Source organism: Stegodyphus dumicola, chromosome 3 (genome assembly GCF_044657685.1).
Source record: "Stegodyphus dumicola isolate Sdum_Otavi_A_Nest chromosome 3, ASM4465768v1".
NCBI lineage: Eukaryota > Metazoa > Arthropoda > Arachnida > Araneae > Eresidae > Stegodyphus > Stegodyphus dumicola.
The window spans coordinates 93,444,003-93,469,074 of record NC_140770.1 but is presented as its reverse complement, the minus strand read 5'-3'; the positions used below and the strand labels follow the sequence as shown (position 1 = coordinate 93,469,074).

The 25,072-nt window shown below is 33.0% G+C and overlaps 1 protein-coding gene across 1 annotated transcript in view; it reads left to right on the top strand.

Annotated features, from left to right (window-relative positions):
• Window positions 1–25,072, top strand: part of c11.1 (maestro heat like repeat family protein c11.1) — a 183,587-nt gene that overhangs the window by 117,363 nt on the left and 41,152 nt on the right. The window contains exons 24-27 of the mRNA XM_035361194.2: window positions 2,088–2,223; window positions 14,836–14,948; window positions 18,876–19,028; window positions 19,224–19,378. Of these exons, the coding sequence (XP_035217085.1) occupies window positions 2,088–2,223; window positions 14,836–14,948; window positions 18,876–19,028; window positions 19,224–19,378 (557 nt within the window). The remainder of the gene's footprint in view (window positions 1–2,087; window positions 2,224–14,835; window positions 14,949–18,875; window positions 19,029–19,223; window positions 19,379–25,072) is intronic.

The following is a 25,072-nucleotide window of genomic DNA, read 5'->3' as shown; positions in this document are numbered from 1 at the left end:
CGTCAAATTCCAAGCTGTGATTTCCGGTGAGCAACTGCGGTGGGCGGCAACCTGTTCTATGGTTCGGCGGCAATAAATTCCAGGCTGTGATCTCTTGTGAGCAACTACAGTGAACAGCTTTTGCCAGTTCAAGTGCACTCAAGGTTTAGTTTAATTTTTCAGGTGCCTTCTTGACCAAAAAGCATGGACTTATTTATAGTGAAGTGAAATTCATATTAACCGCGTAGTTTTTGTTCTGTGATATGTTTTTCGTGTATTGAATGCCGAATTCAAAGATCAGGTAATATATTTGCTGTATCATTAATAGTGTAATATTCTTTAAAGGAAAAACCCTTAGGGTTAATGAATAGTCAACTAAATGTAATTTTTGATAATGTTACACTCTTTAAGTTTCTGGTGTTGATTAAATTTAGTTATTGTATATTTATTTTTATATATATTGTTAATAAATCGGTTAAGTTTAAAATTTTTGTATTCTATGTCTGCACAGTATATAATCTTAGGGAGCTTCTATTGCTAATTCTGCTAAATGTTTTTATTACCTTAAACTTTAATATTCCATACAAGGAAGTCGTGTGATGTAAACATCATATTATTTATTTATTTTAACTGTATTTGGTATTTTATGCTTTTCTATATTTGTCAATTTTAATAAAGCTATTTTGAGGCTTTATGTACACTGCTGGTACATTAAAGATGGTAAATGCAACACCCTGAAGGAAGCATGCAAATAACATGAAATGTACTACATGCATTAGCGGAGGTGAGATACACAAATGATTAGAATTTCAGCGCAGATGCACATCACGCGTGCCTGTGGTGCCACTTCAAAGCGCTATTTAAGGCTTGGAGTTTCCGACAATTTCAAGTTCAGCAATTGTGTTTTTCTTGTGTTTTTTCCCCAAAAAATTATCAATTATGCCTTGTAATAAACAGCGATCATCGTTTGATCAAGTATCCGAGTTTGACAGTGAAAAGATAGGGGCCTAGGAAGAGTGTGGATTATCTTTCAGGGAAATCGGTAGTCATGTTGGACGAAACCAGACAACTTTAATTTGGATGCAGGAGGGTACGACGGACCGACGTGTTCGATCGCATCCACCTCAGTGCGCCACTTCATGTGATGACAGGAACATTGTGCACATGACAGTGATGGATAGCTCAGTCACATCACGAACCATAGCACAGCACATTCAGTCTGTAACGCATCATCCAGTGTCTGCACATACCATTCGACTCTGTTTGCAGTAGATTGGTCTGTCCACAAGACGTCCATTGCGTCCGCCGCCTATGGTGCGATGAAAGAAAGATGTGGATGGCAGAATGGAATGAAATTGTCTTTACTAACGAGTCACGCTACGATGGTTGAGTTTGAGTCTAGAGACACCGTGGAGAAAGGCTGCTGAACAGCTGCGTTATGCACCAGGTATTATGGTTAAGGGCGGTATTGGATATCACTCTCGCTCTCCTCTAGTACGTATTCCTGTACTTTAAACAGCCAGTACTACATCTCCGAGGTTTTGGAGCCAATTGCCCTTCCTTACCTTCAGAGTTTGCCCACAGCCATATTTCAACAGGATCATGCACGACCACACGTGGCACGCATTGTGCAAGGGTTCTTCGTCAATAGCCAGATTCAATTGCTTCCCTGGCCGGTTCGCTCTCTGGATCTTTCGCCGATAGAAAACATGTGGTCCATGGTTGCAAAACGTTTGACCCAGATTACATCTCAAGCTGCCACACCAGATCAACTTTGGCAACGTGTGGAAGCTGCTTGGTCTGCTGTAACCCAAGAACACATCCAAAGTCTCTTTGAATCAGTGCCGAGGTGTGTGGCAGCAGTGGTCTCCAACACTGGCGGCTACTCTGGCTACTGATTCTGGAAGGAACCATACTTCACAGAAGTCTATAAATTTAATCATTTGATATGTGGTCAACATGTTATCTACTAAATAAATTTTGTTGTGATATCTCTTGTCTTTCTTGGTGTTGTAATTTGGGTGGTCAGCAGTATATTTTTTTAATAGATTATAATAGTTTATTACATTTAGTTGAATTCTACTTAGATGTTTCTCTTGTTTTTATAGGCATATGCTCCATTTAACACACTTGGAACTATTCTTGGAATTCTCATTCCGAGATGCACAGATCCACAAATAACAGTTCGGCATCTTGCCTTTGACTCCATTGATGTTGCTGTCGCCATTGCAATGAGAGTTCAGGGTAAGTTTAAAATTTTAGTAGTAGCTGCAAATATGTGTATATACAGGGTGCCCATAATTAAACTTGAAATATGCAAGCAGTCTGTAGCAAAAACTATGCAGCAGAATTGCATGAAAATTGTTTAATGGCAGAATGAAATGATAAGAATTTTATTGAGGGGGGAAAAAATCGAGTTTAAAAAACCACCACTAGATGACGTTGTGCAATGTAAACTATTGGCATATGCAAATGTCGTAACCATAGCAATCCTATGCGTGCACACCAACTCTATAAGGATGCGAGAGGCAAGCAGCAGTCATACTCGTTTTCAAGTCAAGTTCCAATAATGTTGACACTCCAGGAATGTGCTTTACTGGTAAAATAGTGTTACCAAAATGAAGTATCTGCTACTGAAGCTTTGCAAAAATCTCGGTCTTTGAAGCGGTTATGAAAAGGTCCACTCAATAGTTAAGGACTAAAAAACATGATTAAGAAATTTGAAGCAACGGGAACATTGGGGACTCAGCCAGGAAGGGGACGAAAGTGTGTTGCAGCACAGGTAGTGGATGATGTAGTGGTGCAAGTGGAGGAAGACAGATCGTAAATCATCGGCAGCACTAGTGTTTGGTGTATTGCAGCATCCATTGACCAACCTCATTCCACGGTTCATAAGATTCTTCAAAGTGTTTTACACTACTATCTGTATAAATTGTTGATAGTGCAGCAACTCTTACCAGCTGATCTGCATAGTCGAAAAACTTTTGCATTGCAGTTACTTGCGCGAGTTGAGCTCCAGAAAGAATGGCCAAGGAACGTTTTACAGACCTACGAGGGCCACCTTCGTGTGGAAGGTACGGGTAACATGCACAATTCCCATATTTGGGTTACAAACCCACATCAATTCCTACAAATTCCATTATACTCTTCTCAGGTAATGGTTTAGTGTGGCTTTACTGCAACCTTCATTGTGGATCTTTTTTTTTTTTTTTTCGAAGAGCACAGCACCGCAGGGTCTGTTACATTCACCTTCATCGGTCAGCGATATACTTCATTATTAGAGTAATCTGTTATTCTGCCTCTTCAGGCAAGGCTATATAATACAAACACAGTTTTTATGCAGGATGGTGCTCCTCCACACATCGCCCGTTGTGTGAAACAAGTGCTTCGCCACCATTTCGGTGATGACAGAATCATCAGTCGGCAATTTCCTACAGCTTGGCCTCCTAGATTTCCAGATATGACTCCTTGCGACTTTTATCTGTGCAGATACTTCAAGGCCATGGTCTACCATGATCCTATCACATCTCTGTCCGACCTTAAAGAAAGCATAGAATGCCATGTGCATAATATTCCCAGTTCATACTGCTTTCAATAGTCGAACATGCAATTTTACGCTTCCAGAAGGTAGCAGACAGTGGTAAAGATCTTATCGAGCATGTTTTGTAAACTTTTGTAGATTATTTATACGTTCTCACTAAAACTATGATACACCACCTAGGAGTGGTTTTTGAAGCTCATTGTGTTTTTTTTTCTCTTGATAAAATTCCCATTATTTCATTCTGCCATTACCCAATTTTCATGTAATTTCGCTGTATAGTTTTTGCTACAGACTGCTCGCAAATTTCAACTCTAATTATGGATACCCTGTGTATATATATATATATATACATATATATATGTGTGTAATAATAGCGCTATGCACAGAAATGCTGATTGGAATTATATTTATTTGATTATTTTGGAAGCACTATGCACAGAAATGCTGATTGCGAATATACTTGATGCTTAGAGCATCCATCCATTTTTGAAGAAGCAGCAGTCGAACTGTATTAGATTCCCTTTTTATTTAAATTCTCATTTTGTGGCCACAATTCACTTGGCACTCCACTCATGCCTATTTAAGAACATTTACAATTTTGATATTATTGCCATAGAAGCGAAAGTAGCAGCACACACATAATTGCAGAAAGACATTTGGCCAAGAGGAAAGCACAAGTAAAAGTGACGTGTCGGTTCATAGAAAGAAGGGAGGGAGTCAGTTTTTAGTTTTGATTTACAATTTGGTGATTGGTCGAGGCATCTGCATGAAGGGTTACTTAAGATCACATGATTAATTTGAATGATGCAGTTTAGACTTAAGCGCTATTTTTAGAGAGATAGATGAAGTTTCCAAATGAAATAAAAGAGGTTATAGTGAATTAAATTTAGAAGTTTGCTTTCATATTTTTTACCTTACACATTTTCCCCTTTCAAAAAAGAAAAAGGCAGAGTGATAGAGAAGCCTTTTTGAGAAAAATAGCATTAAAGTAGCAAAACATGAGAAATATTTTGAAATTAGCAAACATAAAAATTAACTAACTTTTGGAGAATAAAATTATAATATGTAAAATTTTGAATTCAAAAATAATTTCAAGCACTATATTATTTTTAAAAAATTGCAGATTTTTAAAGTCCTCTTCAAATTTTAGTCCAATCTGTAAAACGTTCTTGTTTCTGGAACTTTCATACAGTACAAAGTCTGTAATCCAGACGTCCATTATCCAGAATAATCTATAATCCGGACCTCAAAGCCACAAACTTTACGCGTGCGGGTAGAGAATGCACATACATAACGCATGCGCGCGTTGGAAGAAATGTTTAATAAAGTAAACAAATAAATATTAAGCTTCTCTTTTGTAAAATTTTATACCTTTTAGATCATAATTGCCCTTTATTTCATAAATTACGGTTTCATATTTTTAATTCTATAATTTCTCCATGCCATCTTACCAGATTTACATTGATGATCTATAATCCGGAAAAACCCCTAATCCGGAATCGTCAAAGTCCCGACAAGTCCGGATTACGGACTTTGTACTGTATCACAATTTTGATACTTCAGGAAAGTATTTCCAAAACTTTTTCTACACTCATTAATTATTATGAATAATCATAAATCTTAAAATTTTATACTATACTAATTTTCACATTTACAAGTAATGCTTTATCATTTGGAATAGCATGGTTGCAATTATGGTTTTACTTTTATTATTATATTTTACAATTTTTGTTTATTACACAAACTGGAAGACCCACAGCTTTCTCCTAGTACATACGTATTTGGGCAAATCCACTTTTAACTGACATCATTATCATGAGTGTTAATGTGAATTGCACTACACATTCCTTTTTAAAAAACACACACTCCATTATATGAAAAAAATCCTATATAAAAAATTAAATAAAGTGGGACCCTTCCAGCGCTAGGGGCAGGCAAGCCGGGCCTCTGTCTGGGGTGGCAACCTTAGGAGGCGGCAAATTAATTGGCTGTAAAATTAACTAGTTTATGAGGAAAATAAACCAAGATTCATTGAAATCTAAATTAAAAATTAGTTAGAAGTGATGTACATGTACAGAAAAACAAATGATTACAGTTTGAGAAAAATTGGATGATTTATTGAACTGATAGAGCTTTACAAAGTGAAAAAGTCAGTAACGCGTTTGTCCACCTCTGGCCCTTATGCAAGCTCTTATTCGGCTTGACATCGATTGATAGAGGTTGCAGATGTCCTCCTGAGGGATTCTGTCCAAGTGGCGTGTTAGATCGTCAACATCCCGAGCTGGTTGGAGATCTCTGCCAATAATGCTCCAAACGTGCTCAATAGGAGAGAGATCTGGCGACCTTGCTGTTAAGGTAATATTTGGCAAGCACTAGAAACATGTGCAGTGTGGGGGCAGGCATTATTTTGCTGAAATGTAAGCCCATGGTGGCGTGACATGAAGGGCAACACAACGGTCTTTAGAACTTCATCAGTGTACCGCTGTGCTGTAAGGTTGCGATGGATACAACCAAAGGGGTCCTACTATGAAATGAAATGGCACCCCAGGCCATCACTTCTGGTTGTCGGCCTGTTTGCCGGAAGACAGTCAGGTTGGTATCACACTGCTGTCCGGGGCATCTCCAGACTTGCCTTTGCTGGTCATCGGGGCTCAGTTCAAAGCGGGACTCATTGCTGAAGACTATTCTACTCCAGTCAGTGACATTCCAGTGCAAATGAGCCCGACACCACTGAAAACAGGCTTGACGTTGTACAGAGGTCAATGGTAGTCAGCACAAGGGGTGCTGTGACCTCAGCGCCCTTTCTGTGAGCCGTCTATGAATGGTCCTTGCGGTCACTAAAGCACTAGTTGCACATACAATCGATGATAATGATGCATCTGGGGCTGTGAGTGCCACTCTGACGATTGCTCGTTCTTCACGTACTGTCATTTCTCTATGCCTACCGCTTCTTTCTTGACACTGTGTGTGGCCATGGTTCACCCATTCCTATCAACATCGTCTAATAGTGGCATCACTCCTGCTCAAATGCCAAGCTATTCACCAATAAGACCAACCGGCTTCTTTGGCCCAACTACATGACCTCTCTCAAATTCTGACATCTGCGCATATTGTTTGCGCACCTGTGTGTGAGGCATAGTTACTTTCCAATTTTTATACAATGTTTGTGATTTAAAAGATATTCCTCAAAACGATGTACTAAAGTATTGTGAAGATCTAGAAACAGTGTTAACTTATGGGAATTCATCAGATACAAATGCTCTGGACCTGGCAGATGAGATAGTAGCGGTTTTGGCTTGGCTGAATAAAAAAGAAAGTCCAATCGAGATTTTAAAATTCATATCGAACTTGGATTTTGCTCTAAATTTCGGTATAGTTTTAACAATATTGCTTACTCTCCCAATAAGTGTGGCAAGTGGAGAAAGGAGTTTCTCCAAATTAAAATTAATTAAAAAAAATTTACGCTCCACAACTACCGAGAATCGTCTAAACAGCTTGAGAAAACAATAGCCATTGAACATGAACTGGCTGAAGAAATTTTTGTTAAAGAGATTATAAAAAAGTTCTCAGAATTAAAAGGGAGAAAAAAAAAAACACTTTTAAGTTTAATTCTCGGTTTAATGTATTTTTAATATGTAATTAAGTTTTAATATTTAGTGGTTCTATAGTTTGTTTTAGTATTTTTTTAATATCTGTATTTTATAATTATACACTAGAAATGACTCCTTTCTTTTTGTCTGGGCAACCCTAATTTAGAGCCCAAAACATAAATTATAGTATTTTTGCTAATCAAAACTTCAACATCATTGATAGCAATTTTTTTGCTCATATTTTATTTTACCATTAAGCGTGGGAAGGGTTTAGGTTATCTCTTTTAATACAGTCAAAAGTCGCTAATTCGGACACCCGTAATCCCAAATGATCTATAATCCGAACCTCAAAGCTAAAATCTTTCTGCGCATGCACGGCGTTGACGCATGCGCATAGGCGTTTTACGCGTGCACGCAAGACATTTGCGACTGCGCATATGCGTCTGCACAAGCGCAGAATACGTTTTCGCGTGCACGTTTAATGTATAACGGACGGTATAAGCTAAAATTATCTAATAACTATTTCAGTTAATGTTCCTTAATCTTCGAATTAGATCCGGCTTATTATTTTTTGCAGACTGTAAGAGCAATTTTATAAAAGTAAGCTTGAACTTTCGATTATGTCAAATAGAATTTCTGATGCTGGAGCTCCTAAAGGATCTAGAAAACGAAAGTATGTTTCGATGTCCATTAAACAAAAAACGAATTGCTACAAAAAATGGATAAAGGTATATCCTTTGTTTATCTAACCGTTCCAAAATCTGTTTATCAATTTCATGCTGCTCTGCGCGGGGGGGGGGACGTCGCGGCGCACAATGAACTGGAAGTTGATCTGTCAGCACTATCGTTATCTTCAGGGCAGATGTTTTTATTTTATTCGCCTTATAATTCCTTACTAAATATAGTATTTAACCTCGATGTACTCTGTCTTTGATATGATTTAAATCAAATTCCTCGTCATTATAAATATCACGAATACAAATCAAATAGTTTTCTGGTTGCAATTTTCTAATTTCGGCTATGCGTAATTTATGCTTTACGCATGCGCGCGTTGAAAGAAATGTTTAATAAAGTAAACAAATAAACATTAAGCTTCTTTTTTTTTAAATTTTGATACCCTTTAGATCATAATTGCTCATTATTTTATAAATTGCGGTTTCATATTTTTAATTTTATAATTTCTGCATGCCATCTTACCAGATTTAAACTGATGATCTATAATCTGGAAAAATCGATAATCCGGAATCGCCAAAGTCCAAACGAGTCCGAATTAAAGACTTTTGACTGTATTTGTTATAAGCAGGCGGCATTTTACCTCTTTGCCCGGGGTTGCGAAACTGCTAGCGCCGGCCCTGGTAAAAGGAACAATTATGCAGAGTTAAAACAGGCCTCAGTTTCTGAACCAATATTCCCTCATACTTCATATTTAACATACAATTATTGATAATTATAACATTCATTTACCATAATTCCAAACAAATTTTAATACATGGTACTCATAATTAAATTCTAATATAAATTTCATTATGATTATTCAATTTCTTAAATCTTTGGTATTTGTATATTACTTTGAACAATATTTAACATTCTCCCATTTAATAATTATTTCATATAGACATTGTTCTCAAAATAATTATAAAATTCTTAAAATTCAAATTTTTAAACAATCTTATTTACAAAATAACTCCAAAATTCTTATGTTGTTAATAAAATAATTCCAAAATTCTTAACATTAATTCAAAATTTTTGATAAAACTTATAACTACTAATAACAATAAAATTTTAAAATCTTAGAATACTTATATATTTTAATTTGATATTGTGATAAAGTAGTGCCACATTACATTTTCAGATTCAAAATATAGCTAATTATTGAGTAAGTTTTATATAATGATGCACTTGGAGAGAAACTCAAAAAACTTTATCAGGTCATCAAAACACATTTTCGGAATATCGACACTTGATTTTCTGTATGGAAACAACTTTAAATAGTTACCATAATTTCCGGAAAAAAGACCGCATCAGTGTAAATGCTGCACTCGAGAAAAATGGCAGGGAAAAAATTTAAATTACACAGAAACCCTGCATCAGCGTAAATGCCGCAATAGATTAAATTGTGCATGATATTGCCGTGGGCCGTATAGATGCAAAATCTCAACCTAAGTCCTGATATATGACATATCAGTTAAGAAAAATGCATGAAATGAAACCATAACTCAAAAATAAGTTAAAGGTAAGAAATGTCGAAAATATATTTATGTTCATGTGTATACTTATATTTACCCACTAAAGAAGTCCATATTTGTAATACTCAGACTATATTATAAAAAATGTTGCAACAACAAAATATTAAATTTGGATGACAAAAGAAATTTTAAATTTTACTTACAAAAGGAACTACAGCAAACTATACATCATATGAAGCTGTCAAAATCTGATTCTTCACTATCTGAATTAAAAAGATTTAGTAAATCCTGATCCAAGTCTTCCAGATTCTCACATTCATCCTCTTGGTTTACAGTCTCTTTATCTAAGGATATAATTTCAGCTTCTTTGAACCCTGCTATTCTTGACAATGCTTTTACCGATTTCCACGCAATTCCTACCCACTTCTCAACTTCTTCATAATATGCTCTACGCATTTTACCGCTTTTGGTTTACGTGTGCAATCCTTCAGTCATCCAACACTCCCACCACTTTCGGACTTTAGCTTTGAAGGATTTATTACCTGACAAATCTAATGGTTGTAAGATTTTTGTCAAACCACCAGGAATTATTGCTACAGTAGTAGACAATTTTTGACATCTGGTTTTCACTGACTCAAGTAAATGAGCATGCATGGAATCCATTATTAATAACCCTTTTGTTTGGAAAAAGGATCCCTTACGACACTGCCACACTTTTTGTAGCCACTCGTGCATGATTGTTTCGCACATCCAGCCATTCTGGTTTGCACAAATAATTATGTCATTAGGAAAATCTCCCTTGGGAATAATCTTTCGTTTAAAATGATCATCGGCTTTAGCTTGTCACTGATTGTGGCACAAGCTAACACACATGTAAATGACGCTCTTTCATTCCCCATCGTAAGCACAGATACAGTTTTTGCACCAGTTTCATCCAGAGTTCTGTTTGCAGGAGATTCGAAAGCTAATGGTGTTTCATCCATATTTATTATCTGTGACCAAAGAATTTTTTTTTTTTTTTTTTTTTTTGTCAATAATATCTGTCACATATTTTAGAAAAGATGCCTTTTTATTCTGCCAGTCCATTGGTAATTGTTGCCCAACTGTTGTTCTAGTATGCACAGAAATATTTTTTCTTTTCATAAATCTGCTACACTACCAAGGCCCTCCTTTGAAATCATTTATGTTCATTTGTTTTGCTATAAATTTTGCTTCTAAGCGAATTTTTACAGTCGAAATTCCCATTCCCTTTCCTCGTTGCTCCTTTATCCAGTTTGCAAGGTCGTCCTCTAAATTCGGCCACCTTACAGTACCACTTGTTTTCTCTCGTTTCTGTTGTGGCATATTTTTCAGTTCTTCTTTTTCAGTTCTCCAACGTCGAATACATCTCTCGTCCACTTCAAACTCTCGAGCTGTTGCTCTATTTCCAATTAGTTCAGCTCGTGAAATTACATTAAGCTTAAAACCAGCAGTATAGTTTCTGTGCCGTTAAGGTGACATTTTCAAAAATTTTCCGCTCCCTTCTTACTTAAAAACTATCGAACAAGTACTTGTACCCAAACTGATGGTATCTGTATCTGGCAGAATGCCAAGAAAAGTCGATTCATCATGAAGGGGAAATACGTCAGAGTTCATTATTGTGAGGCAGGTCCGCCTTTGAAAAAAAATTCAGAAAAAGCAGGAGTGAGGAGAGGATGGATCCTGGAAGATTCAGTGAATGGCAGAAAGAGAGACTATTCAAACTGATGAGAATGTTAATTTGAAAGGGGGAAGAACGTTATTGTTCTGAAATCCCGTTTAGCGTGAATAACGCAAGTAGGTCCGTTCAAGGGAAAGAATGTAAACAAAATAACGTTTGCAAAAAGCGACTGAGTGGTCTTTTGTGTGGGAACAGCACCAGTCTATGTACAATGACAAGGTTATCCAAACTATGTACAATGACCATCATAGGAAATATTTTATTTTTACTGCACCTAAACGCCGTATGGGTAGAAACAGCGCACATGCTGAAAATTTAAGTTTTAAACACGTAAATGCTGTGGCGTTTCTTCCGGAAATTACGGTAATTTAGAACCGAAGAAATTAATCACATTTTGACGCTAATAATATTTCACGTTCTAAATGAGATAAGCAATTCGTAGACGTTGTTAAATCGCTTTCATACTTGTGGAAAAATACATTGCGTATATGCTGTGAAAAGAAATTTTCACACTGCATACTTTGATGTTACAGTGATCTTGGCTCTGAGTCAGAATTCAAGTAGTGATGAACACTTTATTTTATCCATTAGTTAAATGATCATAGATTACTTGAATAAACTCGGCATTGGGAGCTCCACACACTTGAGATATGCATGTCGGTTCAAAAACTACTGCGCCAAAAAATGTAATGAAAGCACACATTTTAAGAACGCCATACTGACTCGATGATATTTCTTAGAATGATGAATTTGCAGATACTGTTTTCTATTTTACAGAAATCCAACTGAGGAATAAATGTTCCATTGAGGTTAGTAGCAAAGTCCAATCCTGTATAACTAATAACTGTAATGTTAACACAATTTTGGAAGCATTGAATGTAAGAACACTGAGACGTAGATGTGCAGAATTACTGATGGCATAGATACTTGATGCTTACAGCATCCATCCATTTTGAAGAAAAAAGCAGTCGAGCTGAATTAAATTCCTTATTTATTTAAATTCACATTTTGTGGTCACAATTCACTTAACATGCCAGTTGTGCCTATTTCCAGAACAATTTTGATACTGTTGTGATATAAGAGATCATTGCAGAGCATAGATGATTGCAGCGAAGCGTCTTAACAGGATGAAAGCATAAGCCAGAAGAGAGTGAGTGTCGCAGTAGTGATGCAGAGGAAGAAGGGGGAGGCAAAAGTTTAAGTTTTGGTTTACCATTAGCTGATTTGTCAAGAGGCATCTGCATTAAGGGTTATGTAAGATCTCATAATTAATTTTAATGACGCAGTTTAGACTTAAGCGCTATTTTTAGGACAGATAGATGAAATAAAAAATAAAGGAGGTTGTAACGAATTAAATTTAGAAGTTTGTTTTCATATTTTTTATCTTATACACACATATATATAAGTATGTAATTGTAATCAGCTTGCCTGCTATCTAATTTATTTGTAATAAAAAGTAACTAAATTGTATTCTGGTTGCAGAATTAAGAGTATAAATAAGTTATATACAATACAAATAAGGATTTTTTAATAAATTTGATTAATTTTGTGCCAGATGCTACTACAAATGATGTGATAGAGCAAGTAAATTATAAAAAAATATTTTTATTATCTTATGATTGGCAAATCTAGGAGGCAAAAGAACAAATGGAAAAGCAAAAACTATTTAAATAATGGAAGTTGTGATTAATACAGAAAATGGAAGGATCACATGAAATTGTGACTCTTCTTCAGAAAGTAAACCACAATTGCACTTTTCTGAATAGGGTTTTGGTAGAATTTTGATAATTTGAATAATATTTTGAACAATTTTAATGGTAAATAATTAAAAATAAAACCTAAAATCCATTTCAGAAGCAAATCTGCTCCAAAACAGGCTGCAAAATTGCTTTTGTATTTTGGCGATTTTTACAGAAGAAAAAGAACAAATAGTTTTCTTGGAAAATATTATATATTACCGGGAAAGACCGAAATTGGAGAATCTCGACTTTCACTGGAGAATGTCAACATTCACCAAATACGTCAGTGAATGATCGAATATTGTACTACATTCGGACCCTCACCAGTGTATGTCGACAATCACAGATATGCTCTGGTGTAGGTCATTAAGTGCCATAATAGTTTAAATTGTTGCAATAAATAAGATTTGAATAACATGATTTAGTAAGTTTTTTATTACTGTTATTTTATTTTCTCATTTAGAACGTACTGTGTAATTAAGTAAGTTTTTAACTTCTATTATTTTCCTTTCTCATTTTGAATGTATTGTGTGTTTTAGGTTCTTATGGTCTTAAGTTCTTATTTCAAGTGCGTTTATTCGCGACTGAATTACGGGGTGCGTTTATTAGTCTCAAGTGCGTTTATTCGCGATTGAATTACGGGGAAGAAAATATAATTCACCGTTAGTACATGGTGAATTTCGACATTGACCGGTGTAAGTCAGAAATAAGAGTATTTTGAAAGTATTTTGGACATACACCAAGTGACTATGCAAATGTTGACATTCACCCGTGAAAGTCGACATTCTCCAGATTTCGGTGTTTCACCGTAACATATATATATTAATTGCAAAAGACTATTAGCAAACTTAGTTACAAATGGGTATTTGTTTTTATTGTGATGAAAGTTTTTATCTTGAGAAAGAATTCGAAGCATTTTTCCATTAGTGATTTTGTGGAAAAATAATGTATTCCTGCAGAAATTTCACCTCTTTTTCTTCTATTATAGGAAAATTCTCCAAGCACAACTTTTAAAATTGAGACAAAAAGTAATCATTATTTTTCTATATAAGTCATCATAACATAGAATACAGCAAATGGAGTGAATACTTTGGAACCTGAATATTTGTCATGTGCATGGTTACCTGAATAATGGAATAATTGTCATGTGAGTTGTTACCAGAGTTTGGTGTATTCTGAAACTTGACTAAGGTAACAATATCTACTAAGGTGGTTGCAATAATACACAAGTACCAAACAAACAGTGTCAACATGTAACTATGAATTCTAGAATGAATAAACAAAATCAACTAAATGAGCAATAGTTGGCTTTTGACTGTAATAATTGCCATTTTCTGCCATATGCTTGTGTGTATATATAATATCAAAGATAAAAAAACAAGAATATTTAATTGTTATTGTCATTGTTGCAGCTAGTCTCATTTATCTTATCTAATCAAAATAAGTCTGTAAATTTCATCATTACAAGGAGTGCATGATTGTGTCCGTTTTTGGCATAATCCTTGAACAGCATATGCATGGTAGTATGATAGCCTAGTTCCACCTCAATTTGAAAGAGCACCCCAGGGGTTGGAGAAAGGGGTCTCCCACTCCTCTTCCACCCAAACCACTTGAGATGACTTTTGGCTTGTCATGTATTTTAAGTGCCTGTATGCTGAACAGACACTTTATATTTACCATGCCTTCACTGGGATTCGAATCCAGGCCCATCAATACAGCAGTGTCACTAATCACTATACAGATTGAGGAGCAGAATATGTAAATAGTAAATACTATTAATGTTATGTAAAGTGCTGCAGTTATTTAATTAAGAAAGAAATAAGATGTATAGAATTAATATCAACTCAGAAGGGATAAACTATCTAACAAGAAAGTACAAATTTAAAGCAGTTGAAATAAAAACTTAGAAAACAAAATTAAAATTAAAGTAAATAATATAAAAATGGAACAATTGCTTACAGTATTGTTTATTAGTTTACAGTATGTTGTCACTGTTGCTAGATGCCCTTTATATTATGTAAATTATTATTTTTTTTTTTTTCAATTCTGTTTTATTGACATTTAGTATTTCAGTAATAAAGAAGTAACATTAATTTTTCAGTTTCTGCTCTGTCTTTTAACGAAACACCAAACATTTCTTTGACGCATTTGAAGCAGCAGATTATTAATGATGATCCATCATCTTTGTTTGCTGTTACTAAAAGCTTAGGAAAGGTATTTTACTATTTTAGTTTCTAATTAAAATGATTGTGTATTTAGTAATTTATTTTGTAATGTCTATTTTTGGCATCCATAGGTGCATGTGTATCTAAATCAGAAACCATAGATAATTCATCTGGAATTCACTGCATAGTGAATTAATAAGCTGAATGAAAGAAATTTTGTGAATTTCTGCATTATATCCATAAAATCAATCCATAATTTTCCTTAAAGGATTTTCATAAAAGCTTCATTTCTGCACAGGATGGGACGTGGATAACCTTAACCATGATTATAAATAAATAAAAATCTGACTTAACTTTTCAAGCATAGATATCCTGTTATATTTTTATTTTTACAAGAATTTAATTACACAAGACTAAATTACACAAGAATTCAAAGCCCATATGGGATTTTTAACCTTCCAGCACATGCGCTGGGCAATTTTACGTGAGCGCATGCACGTGGTATTTTTTACGACATCCGTTATTTTACCATTTTGGGCACAAAAAATGACAGAAAGGAGTGAATGTTGATAATAAATTTCTTAAGAAATAAAATATCAATCTTATTATTGCAAAATACAAATGATATCACATTCAAATGTAAGTAAATTATTTTTAAGTTCTTATATTAGTGAGATGGAAATGCAATGATGTATTTCATTATAGAAAATTTTAAATTTATTATTTAATAGTTATATTTTAAAATCAAAGCTAATTTTATTATTCATCAAAGGCAATTATAGACAAATAAAAAAGGAAAACACCTTGGTAGGAAAAAAGTAAGTTTAGCATTACTTACTTCTGCAGAGAAATTGATTTCTGACTGGTTATAAAAAAGCACTTTAAACTAACTTTAATATTTTTATTTATTTCTAAAAAATAGAAATAAAAGAAAATCGGGAATGGAAATCGCTATTGTTCTCCCATCCAAAGGTTTCCTTGTCTTTCTTTTCTTCATCAGATAATTCTTAAAGAATGTGAGCAAAATCAGCTGGTTGTACATATTTTTTGTGCCGTGAAAACCGATATAAAATTTACAGAGCCAAATGTATTCAGATTAAAATAATACACAGCAATTAATAACACAAAATTACAAAATATTTGAGAAAAAAATATTTTCCGAATTTTCGCCCACGACCATGCTTGTGTCGTAAACTTTACGAAAAACCTGCCACGCAGCACAAAAGCCCAGTAAAAAAAAAAAAAAAAAAAAAGTCAAATGACTTCCTATTGACACATTCCATGATGTGGGGAAGGGTAGAAAGGAGGAATAGAAATGACCTTCAGACGTCTCAGCTTCGATATGCAAAAAATGTGCATTAAAAACTGAATTTGTCATGAATTTTGTGCATACGCGTGTGCTGGAAGGTTAAGAATCGAAAAATTAATTTTACTGATAAAGAAAAATAATGACTTAAATATTGAACTTATGGAGAAGTCGAGAAATTTTGTAATTGTTAGCAAATTTAAATAAATATTGGGTATGTGTCCGCTAAACATCACTGTCGACTTAATGTCCTGCTGACTAAATGTCTTGACAGTAAAATGTCTCATAGCTAAATGTCCTGATGGGTAATTCTCTGTGTTGGCTAAGTGTCCATGTTGGCTAAATGTCCTGTCAGCTAAGTTCCTTGTCGGCTAACTTCTGTGTTTGCTAAATGACCTGCCAACAAAGTGTCTGTATAGACTAAATGTCCTGGGCTAAGTGTCCATGTCGGCTAAATGTCCTGTTGGTTAAGTGCCTTGTCGGCTAAGTGTCACAGACTTTCATTTGCTAACAAGTTAGAACTAACTTGAATTTAATTTTGTGAGACTGCTGCCATCTTATGAAGCTAAATATTTTCTGTTTATTAAAATTAAAGCTAAATCACATTATAATTTGTAAACTGCAATGTTGAAATATTAAGATTTTTTTTACAATTTTCCACACTTGATGGTATAGTTTATTCTTGTTAATAGTGATTCTAATATATATTATTTTAAAATTATAATATAAAATTTAATGAAAAATTCTTTGCACTTGCATTATGGTAAGTGAGAGACAAAAAGGATCTGAATGTATGTAATACTATTAGACTTATATTTGTTTGTATTAAAAGTGATGAAAATGAAATTTTTTAAACAATATTTTAGTATTATTACCCCAAATGGGCTTTAGCCCAGAAGGGCTATTAGTCTTGAAATGGCATTTTTCATTGAATCGCTATATACAGCTGTATCACTCACATCATGGCTATAACAGCTGTATCACTTTTCAAATTATTGCCACCAAATATTGTCACCTTGTATTATATTTAAAGAAAATAAATAATGAAGAATCTACACGAATGTATGTTTCTTGCATTATGAAAAAACAACAGTATTTAAAGTCATCAAATTTTGAATAACATAGTCCTCAATCTGAACATGGACACCTGAAAGCCCGAGTTTAGAATTTGTTTTATTGTCTGTTTAATTTTTTTAAAATTTTAACGAATTTTTGATTAAAAAACTCAACAATTTCAAAGCAAGCAGTGCCAACACTGTAGGGAAAAATGTTTTTATCTCCAGAACGTGAAACTGTATATCAGAAATTCTAAAGTTTTAAAAATATTTTCAAATATTTATATAAAAAAAATTGAAAGCCTTCAGATTTTTTTATTGTTAAAAATGTTATTATGACTGTTACATCAAAATGTGTATAAACTTTCTGGTATTAAATTGAAATTAGCAGTAGTTATTTGAAGTTTTAAAGCAACTTTGTGGTACAGTGCCTTGTGTATTGCAACTGAGATTTGAGTTTGACTTGTTTTGAAACTTTAATTAATAAAACTACATGACTGCTTTAATTTTTTTTAATATATTTTATTTTAATTTTTTATTATTCTTAAATTTTATTATTATGGCTTATGGTGCAATGAAGTTTATATTTCTTCCTTTCACTGGAGCTAATTAAATTCTGGAAATCATATCATGGATAAAGTTTTCTTGAAAAGGTGTTAAACTTTTTTATTGCATTATTATCCTCTAAAATAAAGAAAAAGTCCGTCTGTAGTGAAAAGTTTTCAAACGTGTTAAAAATCTAAGTACTGGAAAAGCCATAGTAAAGGAATAATATATGAAAACACTATTAAAACAATTGGAATGACTACAAATACATAGATATACAAATGTCACATAAAATTTTTAATTTATTAATTTTTAATAACTTCTCTTATTAAAAAATATGCTAAAATATATTATGCAGTTTGAATTTATGTGATTTTTGGTTTTATTATCATTATTATTGTAATTTAATGTAAAATATTTAATGGAAGATATCATATTTTATTCCTGATATCCATTTTAAATATTCTGCTTAAATATTTAATCAACATTTACTTGCCTTATTTCAACAATTATGTTTTTTATTTATCCAATTAGTGTGTATTATTCTTTTTATAATAGAAGACAGTTACATGCATACCTCTTCATTACATTTTGTAGTGTCATTTTTTTTCCATTTAATTTATCTGTAATGCTGTGTAATGCACAATGATTTAGTTACTTTTATCTTAGTTTTAATATCTTGTGAGTTTTATAGAAATCATGTGTTAATAATATGGACTGTTAGCTCTGATTGTTAGATCAGAAGAACTGGATTTTCATATGTACTACCAGGAGAGGGAGGGAATTAATAATAAATGTTGCCATATTTATGAAAATTAATCATAGAATTTTCAGAAAGTAATTCAAAAGTGAAATGGTGAAAAGTTCCTGTAAATGGTGTCATTTTATATATATAAAATGCTGATAAAATATAGTAATATAATAATATAATTTAATATAAATATAATAGTATAATTTTAAAATATAATAATTAATGCAATTAGCGTTTTAATCTTGATAGTTTGAATTTACCCCTTTTTTAATTTATGGAGATTTATAATTTATGTATTTTTTTTTTTTTTTTTTCCAGTTCATATCTGAAAAGCTACCACTAGAGCAATTATATCCCTTCCTCAGGTCATTAGTAGATGGTCTCTGTGATCCACATTCTCAAAGTTCGTCTGGTGCTTCTGTTGTTTTGAATACAGTTATAAAGGGCAGGGGCCGAGAGATTAGACAAGAGGTGAAGTAGAAAGATAAATTATTAACTCTAAAATTGAAATAAAGGCTGTGATTGTAAAATTAACTTTGTAGTTATTGTTGAAAATACATGTAAGATTGAAATTTTTAAGAATTATGATTTAAATTTTTTGTTACTATTTTGTTTGTGATTGCATGAAATTTTAATTTTATATACAACAGTTATGTTTTCTTGCAGACACTGAATCTCTTAGATGCAGTGAGAGATAAATTAGGCAACATTCAGTGTCCTCACACTAGAAAAGGTGCATTACGTACCTTTCAGAACTTAGCAAATCATCATTTATCAGCTGTCCTAGCCTCATTACTTAGCTCACCTGTTCCTTTAGATATGTATGTATATCTTCTTTGATATGAATGCAACAAGGAAAGTAGTAATTTTTTATTAATGTTATAGTTAGTCAAATTGTAAAATTTGTATAATTGAACAAATTACATATTTGATGATTAAATGTGATCAGCAGAATTAAAAAATTACCTGAAGCATTTTTTTTCAGAAATTTTGTCACCAACACTTTCTTTTGAGTAATTAAATTTGTTTCTCAAGCAACCTGTTTCAGATTTTGCATTTCTATATTAAAAATTCTTAAATTAGTAAGAAACTTTTTTTTGGTTAACCTTTGCGGTATTAGGAACAAGATATTGGATACGTGAGTTGAGTTGAAAATGCTACATGCTGGAAAGTATGAGCATTGTGGAATTCATTTAGTAAATGGCAATTTTGAATCTTGTTTGAAATTTTCAGAGAATAAGGGAATATGGGATCTATTAGTTAATGCTGTAATTTTCGCTAAAACACAATGACAGCCTTAGTATTGAGATCACTTTCTTTATCAAGAAGCTAATGATTCTGAAGTTGATGTAACTGGAATGTATATGACTTTTTTCAATTCCTAACTATCCAACTTAGAACCGGTAGTCTCAAATGTATTGATAGTGTCCTTTTGAGTGGTGGTGAAAACTGTCATGCAGTTTTGATAAGATAATAATCATATCAAAACAGCATGGTAGCTTTTCAGTATATCTAATATTATTGGGAATACAAGTAAGTCTCCACCATTTGACTAAAAATGTCGCCACCAGTCAGTTATGGTTAAAATTGTCTGATGTAAAACAATATCGTCAAGTTGGACATCTGCTAAAAACGTAACCTTGAAATTTTAGCGATTTTGTATCAGCATCATATATATATATATATATATAAACTTAGGAGATAATATAATCAATTAATCAATACTGTTTAGGAAATAAATTATATATATATATACATATATACTATATATATTGTGTGAAAATTTAAGGTTTTGAGCCGAATGAATGTGATTTGCAGGAACTTTTGATTTACTTCTGTAATTTTGAGAAATCTGCAGCTGAGGTGCGCAAATTGTTTGTAATAGCATACGGTACAGTGAGAAGCTGTTGTGAGTGGCTTTAAAAGTTTAAAAGCAGTGAATTTGACATTGAAGACAAATAATATAGCAGAAGGCTGAAAGTGTATGAAGACCCAGAATCGGAAGCACTATTGGATGAAGATTTGTGCCAAAGCGAGTAGAACTTGTCCTTACATTAGGAGTGATTTCGAGCAATTTCAGATAATTTAAAATTATTGGAAATGCTTCAAAAGCAAGGAAATCGGGTTTCATATGAACTGAAGCCAAGAAACATTGAAGGCCAATTTTTTTTACACATGAAATACTGCTTGCCAGGCACAAACAAAAGGGTTTTTTTGCACACATAAAATAATAAAAATGTTCTTAATAAAGTTAGAAAAAACATGAAAACAGTATCTTAAGTGTGGGTAGCAACCAGCACCCAAATCTATGATTTTCTACCAATGTTTTGGTAGTTTTTTAAAGCCTTCAGCTCAGAAACTTGGTAGCCTTGTGTCTAAGAGCAGATCAACCTCATTTCAGATGTCCTGTGTGAAATGGAAGCAACCAGCACCCAAATCTATGATTTTCTACCAATGCTTTGGTAGTTTTTTAAAGCCTTCAGCTCAGAAACTTGGTAGCCTTGTGTCTAAGAGCAGATCAACCTCATTTCGGATGTCCTGTGTGAAATGGAAGATAGCACCAACAAGATGTAGCTGCAGGTGTGAAGAAAGGTACACATCCGAAGGAGCGATGTTGGTGTTATATGGGGGATGTGGGAAAAGATCCCACTCGAGTCCATACAGAGTCCAGCCGGGGAATGCTGACACATGTGGTCTTGTATTATCTTGTTGGAACATTACCTTTTTGTACTGGAACTCAGTTCAATGTTTTTTCTTGATAGCAACATCAACTCGGACTAGCACCTCACTGTGCACCTTATTGTCGAGGTTTTTACCTTTTTCCAGATACTCTTTGGGGATAATACCATGGCAATTCCACCAGATACAAATGATTTTTCAGTCAAATTTTGCTTTGTACTGCTGTCAACAGGCTCTCCGGGTGCAAACCGACCTCCTTTTCGGCCTATATTATTGAAGTAAATCCTCTTTTATGCACAAATAATGATTCAGTCTAGAATTTTGTCTTTGCATTGATATTCGAGCAAATTAGTGCAGTCTCAAACATGTCTGTCCTTATCCCTTTATCTACTTGAGTCAGTTCATGCAGGACCCAGTGATTGAACTTGTACGTCAAGTTTATATGATGCCAAGCATGACTAATGGACATCTCACTAACTCCTTTGCAAGCTCTTGAGTGGTTGCATACTGATCTTTTGCAAGTTCTCACAGACGGGCCTCATTAATATTATTAGACCGGCCAGAGCGCTCTGCTTCTTGAATGTCATAGTCCTTGTTTTTTAAGTTTTGGTACCAAACCTTCACAGTGTCATATGATGTGTACATATAAAATAATTAAATAAATTGGAATAAAAAATATGTTCCATTTTGTTCTCTATAGCAACTATGAGATCTTGGGGAGGGGGGACATGTGAAATTCATATTCATAAAGCAAACATTCAAATGGTCAAAAAATAAACTAATTAAAATAATTTTATTAAATTAAAAAAGGGGTTGAAAATATATATCCTAGTAACTTAAAACAAGAAACTTATTTGGCATAGGTTGTTTTATGCTCACTCCAAAAAAAAAAAAAAAAAAAAAAAAAAAAAAAAAAAAAAAAACAGCGAGACAATTCTATATTTCCTATTTAATTTGGTTGATGGACAGAATTCAACTTCTGGTTTTCACATCTCTAAATTGCAAATTTTGATGCAAAACCAAGCATTTTCTGATATTTTGATTCTAAAATTCTAATTATACCAAAATGCCAAGTTTCGTAAAAATCGCAGCAGTAGTTCTGTAAAAGTTAGCAGTCAAAATCCCCCTACAATGTCTGCTCTAACTGTAATATCTCCTCTAACTTTCGCATATATTTAACAGTATCAACTTTCAAAATTATTAACTTTTTTTCTGTATTAATCTGAAATATAGATTTAATCCCCCCAAAAATTCTTGTTTTTTCTTAATTTATTTTGAAAATCTGAGCATTTAAATAATTTTAATAATTTTTTTTAAAAACATTTTGAAATATAACCTATTACATATATAGGTATATATCTAGGCATACCAGCAAATAAGAGTTTTTTTATTCAAAATTACAAGGTATACATGAAGGTATACATGAATTTATATATAGATGAATTTTGAATTTGGCATATTTGTTATAAGCGATAATAAAGCCAAATGTAGTTTGCATACTTTGTTACAATCTTCAATGAATTGCAAGAATTATTTTGAATATTAAGTCTCCAAATAAACTTTTACTGAGGATAATTTATCTGGAATTTATTTTCATATTAATAATGCCTAATAAATATTTATTTAATAATGCATGAAAAGCTTTTTTTTTAATTTATAAAGAATAAATATCGAAATTTTGAAGTTCCCTCCCCTTCTTTCATAAGATTAAATTTTAAATTTTATCATCTGCTCTTTTACTAAACTGCATTTTATATACTGGTCCAGAACAAATTACCTCTATTCAACAATCTTAAATGCTAGGCTCTTGGTAGAAATGTTCAGGTTATGAAGTCTCTAATTTATTATTTACTTTTTTGAATATTTAAAATATTGTGATATTCTCGGGCACAAAGATCAGAGTTTCAGTGTTGTTAATACAACATAAGCCGTTGGGCAAATGAACATTTAGTTACATTTGCTGTTACTGTATTTGCTTGGTATTCTTGGGATTTAAACTAAAGACAGTACAATTCTCTCCCTAAGTTATTCACCCAGGAAGATCAAAAAGGTCTTCTTTAGATTAAGTGACATTAGGTCATCTTATAAGCTGAAGTGTCAAAACAGTGCTGCAGTTTAAATGTTCAGCTGAGTAGGCCACTTACATAGCAGAGAATTAAGCAAATGATTTTTAATCTTATGTTATTCAGTTGGAAGCTGTCCTGCTGTATGATAATGCATCTTATGACTGGTCAAAAAACATTTTGCAAAGCCACTCTGTCCTGAAAATAAGCATGTGTACTTAATCATCCTGTGTGTTCTCCAGATTTGTTTCCTTGTGATTGCTTCACTTTCCTGAAAACTGAGTTACATTTCAAAGAAAAGTTTTGACATTGAAGAGACAAAAGAAATACGACATCTGCTCATAAATGCTTGTCAAAAATAGACCTCTACAAACCTTCTTTTTCATTATCTTTCATGTCTTGCTTAAGCCAGGAACCTGCATCAGCATAAACTCTACAAACTATTATTTTTAGTACACTGTGATTCAAATACATCAAATATACCAGCAAATGAGTCTGTGCTAACAGAAAAGGCAGAAGAAATATCATTGCAGATGAAAATAAAGGGCTACTGTTTTTTGACTAAATGACTGTATAAATTTAAATTACATTATAGAAATTTATTTTATCATATCATAAATGGTGAATCCTCAGTTGAATTAGTTTAAGATTCAAGAATTTATCCAAGGATGTATGTGAATATCTTTTAAGAACATCATTCGTATTGATGAAACTAGTCTTTTCTTTGCACTTTTGCCTTCAAAATGCCTACCTTTCTAAAGAAGTTCAATACCATGGTAAAAGTCACTTCCCTATTTTACTCTGACCAAATACTGGTGAAACAAAAGACGATACCTTTATATATATGAATGTCGTAAATATCAAGGTGTTGTGAAAATGTTTGTGTTATATAAAGAGCAAAAAAAAAGCTATTTTGAATATATTTGCATAGTGCCTGAAAAAAAGGGCAAGCCATTAAGGAGAAAAAGCAGTTTTAACTGAAATATGAATAATATTTTAAGAAATTAAAAGTAGGCTGATAAAATCATGTAAAGTAATGGCACAGTGATAAAACTGTGTAAAGCAATGCATGCAATGATCCTAAATTAAAATGTCATCATACACCTTTCTCATTTATATCTTTTTTCTGAACATCCTACTGAAAGACTTATTAACTGTGCTTTAGTGTATTTTCTTTCTTTCTTTCTTTTTTTTCCCCCAATACGTGCAGTTTTCAAATGCATTGTAGTATGGGTCATAAAATATTCTTTCAAAAGAAATGCAGTTCAAATAAATAAAATCAAATTCTTAAAAATGTGTATTAATAAATATATTTAAAATACACAGTTCAAATAAGTAAATAGGAAATTTTTAAATAATTGAAGGAAAAATGAGCCTAAACAGATTATAACATTAGTCAGCATTTTAATTACATAGATAGATAAATATTAACAGTGTACATACTTGACAGAATGCGAAGAATAGCATATACATATGGCTGAAGGGAGCTCACATCATCATGGTGCACGTCAATATGGGCGAACTGCTCATGCATCAGGAGAAGACTAGCTGTTAAGCTAAATGGCGGATATTTGTAATTGAACAATAATTACTTGAAGAAATTAATTCAACCATGCAACTCAAACATTTAAAATAAAATTAAAAAAAAATTATCTAAACTAACAACTATGATTTAAAAAATAAAATATAAAGAATTTGAAAGAATAAATGATGTACCCCCCTTCCGTGAACACAATGAAAGTGAAGTAGGTTACCATAAATTAAGAATCAAGA